Below are 19,268 nucleotides of genomic sequence, written 5' to 3'. Positions count from 1 at the left end.
CTTAATTCACTTCACAAAATTCTGTAATTTAAAATATGGATGAACTATGTTGGTTTTTTTTTTTACAAAATAAAAATATCACAGTTTCTGTACATATTTTGATGAAATTCAAAATACAATACCAACAAAAATCTGTTTGTGTGTTGTAAATCTTGTGATTCAGATGTTGCAAAATAAAATTACACCATTTGTAGATTTAAAATTGCAAATATACAAATCCTGATGTAAGATTTTCATTAGCAATTTTTTTTTCTTTATAAACATTTTCGATGCGTGTAAGATTTGATATGAAATAAAAATGTCTGCCAAATTTATGCTTCATGACACTAATTTTAACCTCACAGATATCATCATATGTTAAGTGATAGCTAAACAAAAATATGACAGCTATTAAAATTAGAGATGCAGAGCTATAAACTATACTTGTTTATATTATACAAATCTTAAACAAATTATACTTAAAAGAAGAAACAACAAATATACAATATATTTTCAGATTTCATTCTTAAATACTTTATAAATATATAAATAAACATTTTTTACAATGAATATTTTAAAAATGAGATCAAAATTTGTTTATATCTGATATACATGAACATATTACTAATTGCTTTTATTCTAAATTGTCTCATAAAGATGCACATTTATATTTTTTTATGCAACTTTAGCATTGTGGCATATTCATATAATAAAGTTGAATCTGCTTGTAAGCTCTATCCATAGATGTCAACATCTTAAGCACTTCTATTGTTAAATCTGTCATTGAATTTGTATTAAGTATATAAATTTAGAATGGAAATGGGGAATGTGTCAAAGCGACAACAACCCAGCCATAGATCATACAACAGCGGAAGGCCACCATTTTTTCATTTCTTAGCTTCATATTTGGTTTTTTGTTATGTGGATTTTATTAAAAAGGAGCAAAGACTGGCGCCCAGAATATGAACCAGCACACAATAAATAGAATAATGTGAAAATGATAAAACGGTTCGGCTAAAGACGTCAAACCCTATTTTAGGTTAACATTTCAGATAGCAATAACTGCATTGTAAATAATTTGTATCATTTTAACATCAACAACTATTTAAAGTAATACAAAGGTGAAAGGGGTAGAAATAAGAGATTTTTTAATCGAAGAGAGAAAGAGAGAAATTAGAACTCTCCTATGGACATAATGACAAATATAATTTTTTTTAAATTTTTGAGTGTTGACACCTATGAATGTATCTGATAGAAATAAAAATCAATTATGATTAGATTCTCCAATAAAACTAACTTATTTCACACGAAGTGTGATCTTCTAAATCTGCTTTAAGTTTCCTCAGAACAGAGGCTGATTGGTTCTGAAGAAAAACCTTGGCACAGGAATCAAATTTTCTACGACTATAAATAATATGCAGTAAATAATTGGAAGAAATATGACTTTGGAAACATTGGTCTACTAGAATGTCTAACTCTGATGGAGGTTCATGGTTTTCTGCATTGTGGAGAGTTGTCATGGTAGCAATGTAGTAAAAATGATTATCACAATTTTCAAATACTGGCCCATCACTCTCGTTGAATAAAGTACTGAAAGACATTGGTGTATCACATGATAATTGAAAGACTGGTTTATTAAAGCTTCTGTTTGCCTGTCTTGGTAGCTGGGCAGGCGACACTAAAGTTTTGCCATGTACACGATATTGAGTTTTTGGATATGTATCAGTTGGTGTTGCATCACTATCAATTGATGAGTTATCTCCCCTTCTATTATTTTGTTCATTTTCCATGATGCTCAATTGAGGATAATTTGTTGCATCAAGGCTTGTATCCAGATCCAGTCTATTATCTACAAATATAAAGACGTAAAGTACATATTGCATGTTGTAACAAGAAAATCTTCTCGTTTGCTATTGACCAAATATCACATGGTAAAAAAAAATCTTCAAGGCTTAAGACTGTAGCACATTATATAAAAAAAAATTGGGGGGAAAATGGGATTTCTATCAATCATATCTGCTTAAGAAAAGTTTACAATGAAGAAAATATTTTCTGTCTACAGATTATTCACTATTAAAATATTTAAAAAAAAAAAAAAAAGTTTACAGCTGGTTTTCATGTTTTGTGAAATTAATATCTTATAATTAAGGAATAACAGTACTGTAGTTGAAGAGTTGCCACCGTCAATTGTAGATTTGACGGTCGCAAATGCAGTTTTACTGGCGACGCGTAGCGGAGACAGTAAAACGGAGATTTGCGACCGTCAAATCAAAATTTGAAAAAAAAAATCCGCGAAACTTCATGAATGATTTTGGCACAAAGTCGTCATGGCCAAACGTGACGTCATACAAATGAAAACTTACAAACTGGAGGTTATTACGTTACCTGTACGCTTCAAACTCGGATAAAATTACGTTAAAAAGGCAAATTCGAGGTAGGTGTTCTTTTATTTTCGATTATATAGTTGTAATCAAACATTTGTTGATTCATCAATACAAAATGGCGGGTCCCTCCTTAGTTACGCCTGGTCAACTGTGGATTTGACGGCAATTTTTAGCCAATGAAAAAAAATGTTACATCCAAATTGCATTAGAATTACAGTATATACAAACTTTTATCACTATATGACTAGTAATGTCATAACATAAGCTGATTCTTATCTCAACTTAAAACAAGAGCTTTATATATATATGGTAGACTAGAGATACCTGTCTATTCTTGAAACAATATGTTTCATAGAAGCATAAACATTTTACCCCTTTTTTTTTACAGTAAGTAGATCATTTTAACTTATCCTTGTTTGTACATACTGTTTTCTGGTGCAAGAAAATTGGTACGGTTAATTCTATTCCACAGAAATCATACCATATTTATCACTGATTGAGAATAGTTTGTTTAATGTCAAGTTTCAAATATTTCAATAGTATTCAAAACAGGATTTTTAAAATTTTATACCTTGATCATGTTCATCATAGATTTCTGCATCTACTATCAGGTTACTTTCCAAAAATCTCCTGCACATTAATGCTGCTATTTCTTTATTTATAAGAATATAATCTGTAGGCAAACCTAGAAATAAAAAAAAGATTTTAACTAAGAAAAAATTAGGTTCTGTCCATCATTCATTTAAATTATTCCTAGACTTTCTAAGAATTGATAGAGACTTAAAGTGTACGATATTTGAAGTTTATTAACCATACTCCATTCCTAGACTTTCTAAGAATTGAGAGAGATTTAAAGTGTATGAAACTTTGAAGTTTATTAACATACTCCATTTTAAAAGATTTTAAGTGTCTCCTAAAGAAAAGTTACAAAATAAGATCGATATTTGACAACATAGAAAATACCACAAATGATATCTGAGGATTTTGGTACTTTAACTTTTTTTTGTCTTTATAACATTATTTTCAGGAGTTTCTTTTTAACTTTTAAGCTGGTAAATTGTGCTTTTTATCTTCACTAGACCAAGGCATTTAATGGTAAGCACAAATATTCAACCAGTCTTTCTTGTTTAAGTTGTGTTATAACACATTGTATCGACCTGAGATCCCAAGAGCTCTACTTGAGGGATTATTGGTTGAGGGTTCATACTGGGTGTGATATTGAAAAAGCCATTTCATGACCATTTGATTATTTACTTCAAGTAGATGTTTTCCCAAATGGTTCATATGAGGGATTTGATAAAGCCTTTACAATCATGACTGGTATCAAAGATGTGACATCATAGATTTTGATAAAGCTGATGTAAGCATTACTCATCAATATCATAAAGGATGGTAGATACAGCCATTGATTGTATTACACATACAGTTTACATAGAGATTCTACCACTGCTTCCAGTGAGATACAATATTTATAAACTCAAGACTGTTAAATTTTCAAATTTAAAACGTGAGGCTCTCAGAGCGTTTTAAAATATTTAATTATTGAGAATAGATAAATATCGTATTGGACGAGATTTTGTGGTGAAATCTGTTGCTCTAATGATTCTTAGAGGATATGAAGACAATCTTAACCATTTTTTCAATCAATGTGCAGAAAGATGTTTTCTTTCTACATGACGTCATCAGGCTTGATCGCTTTTGTTTGTGACGTCACAATAGGAATTTCTGAGGAAAGCAAGAAAATTTGACGTCATAATCGAATTTTGACCAATGAAGAACTGAGGTTATATGAACCACACGTTGATTAAATAAAAATAATTACCTGGTCAGGAAAGGGATAAATCGAGTAAAAAGATATGTATTTACTACTAAGTAGATAATAGTAATTCATACACCACAGCTAAACAAATAGAAGAGTGAGAAAATCTGAGACCTCTGTTTGACTTACCTAATTGTGAACTCAGTGGTTTAATCAAGTTATGGTTCTCCATTATCCACTTCACAAACTCTGATCCACTGAAACATTTTCTATACTTGAGTAAATCTTCTCTCAGCTTGTGAAGTATCAAGTGTACTGTAAAATCTGTGCAATCGTCATCATTGTACTGATCAAAATTGGGAAGAAAAAAAATCATCTGAATTACTAGTGAAACAAAAGTAAACAATGTGTTATTACATTTCCCTCCAACTCATTGTTTGTGTTTATAAATGAAAAAGCTTCTTTCTTTTTTTAAAATGTGTAAATTTATCTTTAAATGAAACTTGATTTTTCTTGCATATGACTGATATGTTTGATTTCAATAGAAATTTGTTTTTTACATAGCGTTTACTAAAATTAGAATATATCACCAGTTGCAACAAAATATGAAAAAAGTTATAGCATCCCAATTATCTGTCTCTAATATATGTATGAATAAAGAGATGCAAGTTATATGTCAATGTAACAAAACTTTCAGAGGGGCCTTTGTGGGTGTCTGTGTGGTCTAAGTAGTTGAACTACTATATCACTAGCCTGTCAACACTGAAGCTATAATCCCCCACATGGAGGGTGCCCCTTGACTCCAATCTTAATTGACTATGCTTATTAGTTTTCAAACTGAAGGTCTTGAAAGTGGCATGAAACATTATTCAATCAATCGTATAATTTAAACCTCCAGTTGTCTGCTTAGTCTACTTGCTAATCTTTCAACTTCATAACATGATAAAATATAGCAGTAATTTTTATTCTCAATATTTAAGACTTGACAATACAGGATCTTACTTTAGTGAAAAAGCAAATTCATCATGGACTTTTATTGTTGTCATTTCCATGACTATTAATTTGACAATGTCTTATAGTGGTCACGATTCTCTTTATAGTTCTTCAGTGGTTGTCATCTATCTATGTGGTTCATTTATAGTGTTTCCCGTATTTATATAGATTAGAACCTTGGTTTTCCCATTTGAATGGTTTTACACAAGTAATTTTTTGGGCCCTTTTCAGCTTGCTGTTTGGTGTGAGCCAAAACTCTGTGTTGAAGGCTGTACCTTGACCTATAATGGTTTACTTTTATAAATTGTTACTCGGATGGAGAGTTGTCTCATAGGCACTCATAACACATCTTCCTATATCTATCATAAAGACAATACAGCAAGTAATACTTACATAATCTATGACATGCCTATATAGAGTAATCAGCTGATTGGTGGCTGTAGCACAAAGTTGTAGCCTGAACATTACATTTTCCTGAAACAGTTCAAAAGTCAATAATCAAATGATTATCATCAATATTGTTATACCATTAAAACATAATCATCAATACTTTTATACCATAAAAACATCACTTTACTTCAGAAGTTTTTTATTTGCTCTGGGAAACCTGAAAAACATTTAGAAATAAAATAGTAATGTTTGGTACATGTACAGGAGGTTTCTGTGTTTAAATTCAATCAAATTTGAAACAGAAATGTCTTTTAAGTTACAGTAAGATCAGAAATTGTTGTGAGGTAATATTATTGCAAATAATAAGAACTCATTGGTCGCCATGCCTAGACATCAACCAATACCATTTTCTAGCAAGTCAATCGATATTTCTATGTTGTAGCAAAGACATAAAATAATATAGTATATTATAAGTCTCTGGTTCTTGCAAAATGTCCCCCGTTTCTTTGTAAATGTGCAATAGAAAAATCTAAACAGCAAAAGTAAATGGTGACAGAGGGTGATGAAACACTGAATGATATTGAAGTGTTACTTAAAAATGATTCCTACGGTTACAGCTTCAGATTTTCAAACTTTAAAGGGAGATAATAAGCCAATTAGATAAACTTACTGCTTCAGGTAAGAGTAGTGAAACCCTGATGGTTCTCTTCTGTTCTGTCATAAACTTCATTAGATGCTGGAAAAAAACAAATATCTGAACACTTATCTAAAAATCATTAGAACAAGACTAGAAATTAGTTTTCACATTCACAATAAAGGAATATTTTATTTTTAGTCGGATCAAATTTAATTCAAAGGAGTAGGTTCAGTAAGACCCTGTTTGGCCCTAAAATATAGCAGTTTTACAAAATTGTGAAAATGTAATCGTTAAGCTATTTGTTGGAAAGTAAAATGATTCTGCTACATAAATATGGTCTGTACAATACAATGCACATATACCACCCCAGTACTAACATCATTAAGAATTTAAGTCATGCTAAATAACTGAAATCTTCACAATTTTAGCATTTTAGTTAAAATTTAGACGGTGGCAGCATTCGTGTTCGTTCATAATATTGAAATGTGAGTTGTATTTGATGATAATACATAATATATATAAAGGTTGAGGATGAGCACAGCGGCCACTTTCGTTTTTGACAAAAACCATCTGAAAAATTACGATTTTTGGCATATTTGATAGATTTCTCATATTTAAGCTTGAATAGGAGCGTTTTTAATGACTCAATTAGTTAAAATCTGTCACATAAACTGATTGAATCATTTGAAATGGACACTCAAGTGTTAAAAAAGTGTCTAAAATATTTCGTTAGATGAACTTGAAAATTGAGGCCAAAATCGGCCCTTACCAGACCTACTGTTTAACAGTAGTCATACTGAGCAAAGCATTTTATCAATGAAATATTGAAACAAAATACGTCAATACACTTATCAGGGGACATCAATCACACATTCTAATGCAACAAAATTTGTAAAGTTCATTTTGATTGGATAACATCACTTTCTTACATGGCATCAATTGACAATTGATGTTATGGGACGTACGCGCAAGCAGAGACGGCATATAAGATTTTAAATACATGTTTTAATGTTGTTTTCTGTCAGTTTCATTAGAATGGAGATAACAATATTGTATTTTAAGCTCCAACGGCATCAATTTGGGATTTGATGGTCGCAAATACCCATTTACTGTCTCCAATAACACGTCGCCAGTAAACTTAATTTGCGAACATCAAATCCCAATTTATGCCGTCGGTCTTAAAAAACAATACAGTTATCTCCTAAGTGAAACAAAGCACCATGAAAACTACTTATGGGTAACAAATACTTTAACAAAGGTGAACAATATTTTCCTCATTTTCATATAACTCACAATGATTAAAAACATTCATAAGTATTTAAAAGTCTATGTTCACATACTCTATTCTTTTTCATAATGCTAATGTTAAATCAATGAAGATACCCTTTTACCATTTTCATTGGTTTTAACATACCGTAAAGGCTTGTATCAAGAGCTGAGCATATTCTACAGAACCATGATCTCCTTTAAGTACCTCAAACACTTGCTTCTCAAAATTCTGGAATGAAAATGATGACATGATTTACAAAAGAGTAAACTGAATGAAAGACAGCTTTTAATTCAAATTTAACTGTAAAAATAATGGTTGATAGGCACTTACTTACCCTTCCAGAGCACCTGAGATCACCTCTAGTTTTTGATGGGGTTTGTGTTGCTTATTCTTTAGTTTTATATGTTGTGTCATGTGTACTATTGTTTGTCTGTTTGTCTTTTTCATTTTTATCCATGGCCTTGTCAGTTTATTTTCAAACTATGAATTTGACTCTCCCTCTGGTATCTTTCGTCTCTCTTTCAAAGACATTGTTAATATAAACTTATCATAGGCAGTTCCAAAGGGTACCATTCCCCCCTTTTTGTTGAAAAAATGATTGATTATACCACTGCCTATAATTTAAGTTTTAAAAAATTCTGGCGCACTAGAGCACTAACAATGCAATTTTCCCTAAAATCAGTATTTCTAAGGGCCACAACTCTATAAAAAAACAATTGACCAGCACTGATTATTGAATTTGTTCTGGATAGTAATGATATAAACCCTACAATATAAATGTCATAAAAATTGTACACATGAGGGCGCTTACAACGCAATTTTTCAAATAATCAATATTTCAAAGGAGCATAACTCTTTTAAAAATAATAGACAACTTTTAAGTTCTATGCATTTCCGTTAAAAAGTCTGGTTTAAGTGAACATCACTTGTGTGTTTAGGGGCGTCGTCACTTCCATTCAAATGTTGAGCAAGTGGTTGGAGAAACTATAATTCCTTATTGTACGTATTATTCGGCAAATTGAATTCTCAAAATTGACAATCAGCATTGCTGTCATTAGGGAATTGTCATTAAGTACCTACAGAACAACCATTATTTCTAGTTTATCCTGCACAATGACAATCACTAAGACACTTGATGAACGTAAATAGTGCAGGGATACAGGCGACACCCTCTATCTGGTAAATGACGTCATAAAGGCGTGTATAATTGACGAGTTTTTTTCCGGTGACGGATGAACTCGAAAGTGGTCTATTGCTTGGCACTGATATTCAAACACGTCAAAAACATCAATGATATAAACCTATGATATAAATTTTAGTTTGGTACACATTAGAGCGCTATAACTATGCAATTTTCTAAATAATCAATATTTGCAAGGAGCCTAACTCTTAAAAATGAGTGATCGCCCCTGATTTTTGAACTCAATTAAGACATTGCTAATATTAATCAATGACATATGTTTCACGAAATAAAATTGAGAATGGAAATGGGGAATGTGTCAAAGAGACAACAACCCGACAATAGAGCAGACAACAGCCGAAGACTGGTAAGAACTACTTCAATTCTGTGATTTTTTTATGTTAAACTTACTCTGACTATAAAGATCCAGAGAAATTCCATGACTCTTCTATAACAGCTTCTGTATAACCATTCTTGTAATGAGTTAATGTAAGACTGTAGGAACTGTGTTAATGGTAAGAGGCATACTTCTACTGGTACCAATAGTCTCTTCAGGGATAGTAATACAGTCACTGCATCATTCACAAATAAATTTATCTATAAAGTCAAAAATATGAACAAATAAAATCAGGATAATTTGTCAACTATTCAAGAAAAATTATATAGATTTTATTTGTTTAAGATTCTGTTTAATATTAATAAAGAACCTTAGTGAGCACGCTCACATACCCCACGTCCCCACATTGTCATTGGAGAAATTAAATAAGTGTAAGAAAAAAAATTGTAATAATAATTTCCTGCCAATATGCACATCTACATAGTATGTCCTAATTATCTACAAAATTTCTCGAAATTCTGTTGTGTGGTTACAGAGGAGTTGAGATGACAAACTGTTGCAGAAGTACATTGAATCAAATAAGTTCGAGCGTAACTCCTTGGTATAAAAATGAATCTTAATTTCCTGTCGATATGCACATCTACGTAGTATGTCCTTATTATCTACAAAGTTTCAAGAAACTCTGGTGTGTGGTTCCAGAGGAGATGATATGACAAACCGTTGAAATAGTACCTTAAAGCAAATAATTTCAAAGGGGTGTAACTACTAGAAAAAAAATTGAATCGTAGTTTCCTGTCGATATGCACATCTACATAGTATGTTCTTATTTAAAGGTTCATAAAATTCTGTTGTGTAGTTTCAGAGGTGTTGCGATGACAAACTGTTGCAGTAGTACATTAAAGTAAATAAGTTCAAAGGGGCGTAACTCCTTGAAAAAAAAAATGAATTGTAATTTCCTGTCGATATGCACAACTACATAATATGTCCTTATTATCTTAAAAGGTTTCATGAATTTCTGTTGTGTAGTTTCAGAGGAGTTGTGATGACAAACTGTCGCAGTAGTACATTAAAGTAAATAAGTTCAAAGGGGCGTAACTCCTAGAAATAAATTAAATCCTAATTTCTGGTCAAAATGCATACAACTAATATAATATGTCCTTTTCAATTAAAAAGGTTTCGTGAAATTCTGTTGTGTGGTTTGAGAGGAGTTGCGCTGACAAGAAACAGGACTGACGGACGGACGGACAGACGGGTCAAAAACATTATACCCTCTGCAACTTCGTTGCATTGGGTATAATAAGTATAAGAAAACGCTATGATTACCAATGAGACAATTCTCCATCAGAGACCAAATGACAAATACATGATTTTTATTTTGAACCAACCTTTTAAATAACAGAACAAATGAATTTTTAATGATTCTTATTTATTTTTCTTGCCTTTGTCTGCTGATGATATGATACTATACAATGTTTAAACCTTACTAAGATAGTTACCCTGTAGGCCATAATTCGACACAATACACTAACTACATGTGATATATGACAGAAATCTGATGGATTCTGGGACGTCTGCTCCTTCCAATCATCACTATCTGTATAAATATTGGAAAGTAGAAAAAAAGTCATAATTCATTAAATACCTAAAGATACAGTTCACACTCTACATCTCTTTTAATCTGTAAATCTTAATCTGCTGAGATTTCAATGAATAGTTTTATAATCTATCTCCTGTTGCCTATGGAAGGGGCATAAAATAACATGAAAGATTTTTCATTGTGAAAACATATCTATATAATTACAATTAGATTTTCAAAAATCTTTAATCAAGTTTTCCTAACAAGTAATTTTTCTCTTAGAAAATTAATATTTCCCTTAATTGGATGACACAGTGAAAAATTGATCTTTTTTTTTTAATTGAAATCTCCCCTAATTTTATAAGGTAATACACAGTACTTCGTTATAATCCTTATCCTTTAGATTTTTTCCAACAGGAATATTGAAATGTACATGTATACAATGGACAAATTGAAGTATTAGCTGTTGATAGTTATCAAAATAAGTTTAAACAGTTATCTTACATGTAAGACATGCTGTGAAACAGGGGTATTTTTTGTACATAAAGTAGGCTGTTAGTTTTCTCGTTTGAATCATTTCACATTGTCATTTCGATGTCTTTATTAGCTGACTATGCATTATGGGCTTTGCTCAATGTTGAAGACTGTACAGTGACCTATAGTTGTTAATTTCTGTGTCCTTTGGTCTCTTGTGGAGAGTTGTCTCATTTGCAGTGATACCACATCTTCTTTTTTATATTATACAAAGGCTGAATAACAATATACCTGTGCTTTTCTGTTGCTGTGATCTATGTGTGACTTCTGTTGTCACTTTAAAAATGTTTCCTAATCTTTTATAGTAGACATCTATACATTCCAATAGCATGAACACATTATTGATCCTAGTGCACATCTACAAAGTAAACATTCAATTAAAAACATTACAAATATTCATCCAAAAACACTTAGTTCTTAATTACAAAAATCCAAGCAATAATAACTATGTTCATTTTCAAACTTGTGAAAAGAGTAAAATTTCATGTAAAGCAATATATTATATCATACTAAATTCCACTCTATTACCTATTGTTTTATTTTATCTTTAGACCATTTTAGAAACTTATTTCAGGAATCAAGAATTTTACTCTTTAACAATAATTTGGAGCTTGTAATTTAGCTCGTCCAGAAGTTCTGCTTGGCAGTGATAAAGTTTAAAGAAAAGTCAGCAATTAGAAGTTTTTCACATATAAATCAGCAAATTTGGTCATTTAGAAAATTTGGATTTCAGCATAGACAAAATCACTTATAAATTTTGAATACCAAAAATATGATAAAAGGGATGAGAAGCACAACCATCCTTTTAAATATTTAGCAGTTCAACCTTTAGAAGTAGTAAATAAGCAGCCTGGTGAATCGCATTCAAAGTTTGTACGATCACGGAAAATAATTGAATTAAATTGGATTAAAAAATTACAGACAGTTTACCCTCTCGGTCTAAATGATAATATCATGGGAATTGGTAATATATCTAGAACCAATTCCGTTAACATTTTGGATATTGTTTCTAAAACTGTTCGTAAAAACCGTTCTCACGGTTGTAGAACAAATCGCAATCAAAGAAAATTTCGGGCCAATCATACCAATATTTCGGACCTAATTTCTATTTCAAAAAACAACGGCAGACATTATCTGTTAACAAAACTCTGTTCGTTACCGGTTAATAAGTTAAATAAAATTTTGGAGGATTGCAACACAATTTCATATAGCAGTCCTAAGTATGAAATTGTTCAAATTATTATGGCATATTGTTATTCTAAATTATTTCCCAAAATTGATCGCCCTGAAGATCATAAAAAACATTTTATTAAAATTAAGTATGTCAATAAAGGCTTTGATTTTACATCGAGGTTCTGAAAAAGGAAATCACCAATTCACCAACATTCCAACTGACTCCATTTTCAGAAAACTAAATCTGTAACAAACATAAACTTTTAGCCTCCGCTTTACAAGCAGAGCCAAATACAATGAAAGTTCCAACTATGTATTGGCTTCCGAAGCTACACAAAACCCCTTACAAATATAGATTTATTTCGTCTTCAAGTCATTGTTCAACTACTAAATTGTCTATTATTCTTACCAGCACACTTGGTACAATTAAAAACCTTATAATAAATTGTTCAAATAAGGCCTTCGAAAATAGTGGAATAAATTACTTTTGGAGTGTCAAGAACTCGTTGGAAGTACTTGATAAATTGCATGCTTATATTGGTGATTTTGAATCTGTTCAAAGTTTTGATTTTTCTACCCTGTATACCACATTGCCTCACATTCTCATTAAGAAAAAATTCACACACCTAATTAAATGGGCATTCACAAAATCAGAATGTGAATATATATGTTCAAACTCTTTTAGGTCATTTTTTAGTAGCAATAAACAAAAAAACTATGTTAATTGGACATGCTTTGATACTATATATGCCCTTGAATTTTTACTAGATAACATTTTTGTTTGCTTTGGGGATTCCGTATATCGTCAGATTATCGGAATTCCAATGGGGACTAACTGTGCACCACTTATTGCGGACCTCTTTTTGTATTGTTACGAGTTACAATTTATGACAAAAATAAGCAAAGACCCATCAAAACAACATCTGATATACAAATTTAATAATACTTTTAGATATTTGGATGATATTTTGGCTCTCAATAATGACGACTTCAGTATGTATATTAATGAAATTTATCCTGGTGAACTCACTTTAAATAAAGCTAATACTAACAATGACCACTGCCCTTTCCTCGATCTTGATATCTATATCACTAACGGAAAGCTGAATACTAAAATTTATGATAAAAGGGATGATTTTTCATTTCCTATCGTTAATTATCCGTTTTTAGATGGTGACGTTCCCTTGTCACCATCTTACGGTGTTTATATATCTCAACTTGTACGATTCGCTCGTGTATGTAACAATGTTTTAGATTTTAACGAGAGAAATTTATGTATTACTGAAAAATTATTACACCAGGGTTTTCGATATCACAAACTAGTCAAAACATTTACTAAATTTTATCATCGGTATAAAGACATCATTCGTAAATATAGCTCAACATGCAGACTTTTTATACGTTCAGGTATTTCACATCCAATTTTTTATGGAAATATTCTTTATAAAGCACAAAGGTGTCAGTATTCACCTCATAAACTTACAAAACCTTTGAATAGACTTATTAAGAAGGGATATAATTACGATACTGTTGTCAAGTCATTAAAGATTGCATATTTTGGCGTTAATATTGAATCACTGATAAGGTCTTTGCGTCAGAACTAAACACATTTATTCTAAAAACAGTTGTTGGCATGACACGGGTTATGTTCTTCTCATATATGTTATGATGGTATGATACTAAACCCCTTACGGGAAGGATTGTGCCTGATGTTCATATGATGAAATCATAATCTTTCAGTCAGTTTAATTGAAGTCTGGAGCTGACATGTCAGTTAACTGCTAGTAGTCTGTTGTTATTTATGTATTATTGTCATTTTGTTTATTTTCTTTGGTTACATCTTCTGACATCAGACTCGGACTTCTCTTGAACTGAATTCTAATGTGCGTATTGTTATGCTTTTACTTTTCTACACTGGTTAGAGGTATAGGGGGAGGGTTGAGATCTCACAAACATGTTTAACCCCGCCGCATTTTTGCGCCTGTCCCAAGTCAGGAGCCTCTGGCCTTTGTTAGTCTTGTATTATTTAAATTTTAGTTTCTTGTGTACAATTTGGAAATTAGTATGGCGTTCATTATCACTGAACTAGTATATATTTGTTTAGGGGCCAGCTGAAGGACGCCTCCGGGTGCGGGAATTTCTCGCTACATTGAAGACCTGTTGGTGACCTTCTGCTGTTGTGTTTTTTTATTTTGGTCGGGTTGTTGTCTCTTTGACACATTCCCCATTTCCATTCTCAATTTTATTCACTATAATTGTCATGCTCCTATTTAGCAGTTAGTTTATCTTCGTATTATCTTTTTTCACAAATACTCATAAAAATATCAAAAATGTGTTATCAAAAATATTTGATTTGTCATCTAATTCAAATCTTAAAATTCAATAAATTTCTTACATCCTTAGTAACAGGTTCATATCGATCACTCAACAACTCTGCTTTACTCTTTAGATAATGGAAACAATCTTTCTGGCCAGACAAATTATGACGACATCCCCAGATCATGTCTTTTGATTTCATCGTCTGCAAGTCATCCATTAACTAAAATTATAAAACAAATATACAGCAATAAATTCTAAACCTTGTTATCAAACAAACCATAATCCATTGATAATATTGTAGATTCATTATTATTCATGGATAGTGGAATACCTATTTTCAGGGATTTTAATATGTATAATTGAACCAAATTAAAATGTTCAATAGATAACAAAATTTCAATAGGCTTATAAGCAAACTTCTGCAAAATCTCTAAATCAGGTATCCAAGAAAATACAGTTTTTCTTCAATCCACAAAAATTGGTACACATGAAAATAAATAAACCCACAGTACCTGCTGAAAAGTTCAATTCTTCAGCCACTTAAGCTCTATATAGCATATATAGAAATAACAAGATACGCAAGATTTGTTGTAATGTAACTTTTGTTCCTGAATGCTATCAACAAAAGAAATCTAAAGGAAATATCTGATTCAAATAGGATGAAAAATAAACAAGAATGCATCATATTATGCTTAGCATCGTCCAATCATGAATAAAAATTGGGTATGAGCAAACAGACAAACAAGATGGATGCCATATATTCCTACTTTTGGTATATAAAAAAATACTAATAAATCACTGGATCCTCTTTATTGGCAATCAATAAAATGTGCCAATTTATTAGAATTATAAATGACAAACTGGATTCTCTCTGATGTTAACCTATCAACTAAACTGTTTCTGATTAGATTGTAATATAACTCATATTTATGCTTCTTCAACAAATATTCATGTAAATTAATATGCTTTTTTTGTATACCTTTGATCAACTTAGGTGATACCAGAATAAAATGATATACTACATCGAAAGACTCAGATGTTGATATTGTAATAGCTCAAATAGGTTTAATAGCGTCTTAAGTTGTAGCTTGATATTATAAACTTTAGTTAACAAAATGCAAAAGAAAATGTTATGGTAATGTATTTTTCATGCTAGATCGTATTGACATGCTTTACATGTAGTTTTTACCCTAATTTCTTTTGAATTTTAATTAACTGGTAACTGGTAAATGGAGAGTAAAGATACATTTTGTACTTACCAAGGAACCAGTTAACTTCCTTGCCTCACTATTTGTAGTTCCACACAAGTCAAAACATAAAATGTTATTTGCATACAAGTGAAGAATGTTGTTCATCATCTACAAAATAAAGATTAATCCATAAACATTTGATAGCAAAAGTTTGATGGAAAAATAATGTTATCTATTTCAAAAAACAGAAAAAAGATTGTAAAAAGCATCCATTCAACCTATTTTAGGACAGACAACACGTTGTTATCAATAAATTATATGATTGGAAATTGAAAATAAATAACAAGTTCTGTTCATATCATTTAAGATAAAAACAAATCTTTATCAAATACCAAATGTTTATCTTTTAATATATCATATTTTGTGTTGTAAGACACCATTTATCTTATGTGCAGGGAAAGTTTTTATTTTATGAACCAACAAATCTGTATACTCAAAGTCATTTTTTTTTTATTAATGTTATACAGGAATAAGACCTTTTTTTAAACTCATTGCTGTATCTATTTTATACCCCTCTCCACAGCATTTTTATTATTGAAACTTTTTTCACTTTCCTTCTGGAATAATTATCTTCTTACTAGAAATTTTGAACCAAACCATTTTTAATTTTAAACAAAAAAAGATGAATGGTTGGCATCCAAACTATTCATACATATTTATATGAATCACTGTACCTTTATATTTGTTTCATGTAGTTTCCTCTTCATTTCATAAGAAGAAATAGAAGCCATTTGGTATGTCCCTACTGTCCACACACTCTGAACAAATGACTGACATAATGTTTGACTGAATTCCACTAATCTTTGTAAAATAACAACTATATCCAGAACTGAACCAGATACAGGTAGAACAGCAGTTTTCTTCACCTTTGAACTTGCATTGCTACACGACGATATTGATCTAACAGCTGGTTCTGCTTTAAGTTTATGAGCTATTGGCCTAATAAGTTTTGGACTGGCAGTTTTTATGTTCCCAACATTTTCACTTTGATCTGAATCTGAATATGGAACCAGTGGTACAGTTTTAATAGGTCGTGGTTCCTCATGTACAACATTTTTTATCACAGTTTTTACAGGATCTTGGTAAAGACTAGGTTGGTCATCAGTTTGAGCAATTTCAGACAATGGAGGGAAGCTGAATTCATCTGAATGATCTGAATGATCTGAATCAGTATGATCCATTTCAATGTCATCTTCATTGATGTCGTTTTCAATGTCGTCTGCTTTCTCTCCCTTTTCATCATTGTGTGTGTTTTTATCATTTACAACACCTTCATTGTCATTAATTTTAACCTTATCTATTCCATAATCCTTTTCGACACATTCTATTTTTGTAACATCATCTATTTTGACAGTTGTTTCAAAGTTGTCTATTTTATTGTCATGTTCAACACTCTCTTTTCTACCATCACCTCTTTTGAAATCATTTTCAAAATTGTCTGTTTTGAAATACTGTTCAACACTTTCAACTTTTTTAGCAGTATCTTCTTTGTCACCATTTTCTAAACTGTTTGAACTGTCAACAACTTCAATTTTATGTCCTTTTTTTATTGGATTAATATTTTTGTCTTTCTTTTTATCCAATATTATAGTGATTTCTTTTTCTTCACTTTCATGTTCCCTTCTATAATCCTCCATGGGAGAAATCTCATACATTATCTTTTCAGCCAAAGTTCTACTTCTCTCTTCATTCTCCTGATTCTCATCAGACTGTCTATTCTGATTGGTGTCAATTTGACGTGAAAGACTGAGCACTTTTCGAGGAACGTTCAAATAATGATCGTAACTTTTGCTGAGGTTATCTGGAAGTGAACTACATGACCTAAGTGAACTGAATGTGACAGCCTCTGCTTCTTCTATTAAATGATGTTCAGTGTCCTCTGTTCCATCGAGTGATCTTGTCTCTGGGTTATATCTATGGTTGAAAGAGCTGGTTGTCTTTATTGATTCAGAAGTTTTTGGTTTGAAAGCTGAGGTTTGTACATTTGATTGGGATACGTCACCAGGATGACTCCACTGAAGAAAAAAACATATAACACAGTTAACATAGGAACACTTGTCTATAGGAAAGAGTAAGGGGATAAAAACTCACATGTATGAATATTAAACAATCTTTTACCAAAAAACAAAAAATCAATTTACAGACAAAGGACTTCATCTACCTTAAGGTTAATTACTAACAGAGATTTAAAAAAATATATAATGGCGAAACATTAATAATCCAAATAAGAATAACTTTGCTATGCTGCTAAAAATTCAAAAAAATATATATCAATGTAATAGAATTAAAAATCTATATAAAACGGTGTAAAAACTATATCGGTTTTAAGTATACATGTACCTACAATATTACTGTAAACTGGTGTAGAGTTAGATGATACTAGTCCACTGAATGCACTGTTGATGGATGGTGTTATTGATTTCAAAGACATTGTTCTATCTCTGGGACTGGATACAGAGCTTAATGATACTTGGTATGTTGATCCAATATCATCAAAGCACTGGGTAGTAAACTGAAAAAGAGATCAACTATTGTTTCAGAATTGAGGGATAGGAGGGGGTCTCATTCAAAATTCAACAGAAAAAGAGCACAAATCGACATTTAACAAGAATGTGTCCCCAGTACACGGATGCCCCACTCGCACTATCATTTTATATGTTTAGTGGACCGTGAAATTGGAATAAATTCTCTAATTTGGCATTAAAATTAGAATGATCTTAGCAAAGGGAACATGTATACTAAGTTTCAAGTTGATTTGACTTCTACTTCATCAAAAACTACCTTGACCAAAAACTTGAACCTGAACTTCGCACTATCATTTTCTATATTCAGTGGACCATGAAGTTGGGGTAAAAACTATAATTTGGCATTAAGATTAGAAAGATCATATCATAGGGTACATGTATACTAAGTTTCAAGTTGATTGGGCTTCAACTTCATCAAAAACTACCTTGACCAAAAACTTTAACCTGAAGTGGGACAGACGGACGAACAGATGGACAAACAAACGAACGGACAGACAGACAGACAAACAAACAGACAGACAGACGAACAGACACACAGACCAGAAATCATAATGCCCCTCTACTATCGTAGGTGGGGCATAAAAATCATTCTGTCTTGAAATCCTGTGACAACAGATTAAAATGTCATTCTTAAGCCGATACACATTTTTTAAATATATCTCTCCTAAGTTATAAAAAGAGACAAAACATTAATATATCAAGAGTTTACAGTGTTGGTTATGATAAGGATATATAAATTATCCGAAATTCTCCAGTTTAGCTAGAATACAAAAGATTTACTTACACGATCTAATCCTACTGCTAGCAGTACACTTTGTTGTGTGAGTGCCTTCAATATACTTAGCCAGTGAAGTGACTGTTTGTAGAAAAATTCTCTCCATAAATAAGAGCTAAAATATAAAAATCCTGTATGTTCAATTCTTTTTTTGTTACAAAATTATAGAATGTAATACACATCAAGA

At 31.3% G+C, this 19,268-nt stretch overlaps 1 protein-coding gene across 1 annotated transcript in view; it reads right to left on the bottom strand.

Moving 5' to 3' along the window:
- Positions 1-563: 563 nt before the first annotated feature.
- The window catches only part of LOC134715366 (uncharacterized), a 47,353-nt gene continuing 28,648 nt past the window's right edge, over positions 564-19,268 (bottom strand). The window contains exons 19-32 of the mRNA XM_063577507.1: positions 19,091-19,196; positions 18,126-18,293; positions 16,456-17,796; positions 15,791-15,889; positions 14,608-14,751; positions 11,271-11,397; positions 10,426-10,523; positions 9,004-9,189; positions 7,557-7,640; positions 6,176-6,241; positions 5,509-5,589; positions 4,312-4,468; positions 2,935-3,048; positions 564-1,828 (exon numbers count right to left, since the gene is read on the bottom strand). Of these exons, the coding sequence (XP_063433577.1) occupies positions 1,272-1,828; positions 2,935-3,048; positions 4,312-4,468; positions 5,509-5,589; positions 6,176-6,241; positions 7,557-7,640; positions 9,004-9,189; positions 10,426-10,523; positions 11,271-11,397; positions 14,608-14,751; positions 15,791-15,889; positions 16,456-17,796; positions 18,126-18,293; positions 19,091-19,196 (3,328 nt within the window). The 3' untranslated portion in view covers positions 564-1,271. The remainder of the gene's footprint in view (positions 1,829-2,934; positions 3,049-4,311; positions 4,469-5,508; positions 5,590-6,175; positions 6,242-7,556; positions 7,641-9,003; positions 9,190-10,425; positions 10,524-11,270; positions 11,398-14,607; positions 14,752-15,790; positions 15,890-16,455; positions 17,797-18,125; positions 18,294-19,090; positions 19,197-19,268) is intronic.

The sequence above is a fragment of the Mytilus trossulus genome, chromosome 4, assembly GCF_036588685.1.
Source record: "Mytilus trossulus isolate FHL-02 chromosome 4, PNRI_Mtr1.1.1.hap1, whole genome shotgun sequence".
NCBI lineage: Eukaryota > Metazoa > Mollusca > Bivalvia > Mytilida > Mytilidae > Mytilus > Mytilus trossulus.
The sequence above is the reverse complement of the archived record's forward strand: the minus strand, read 5'-3'. Positions and strand labels throughout refer to the sequence as shown.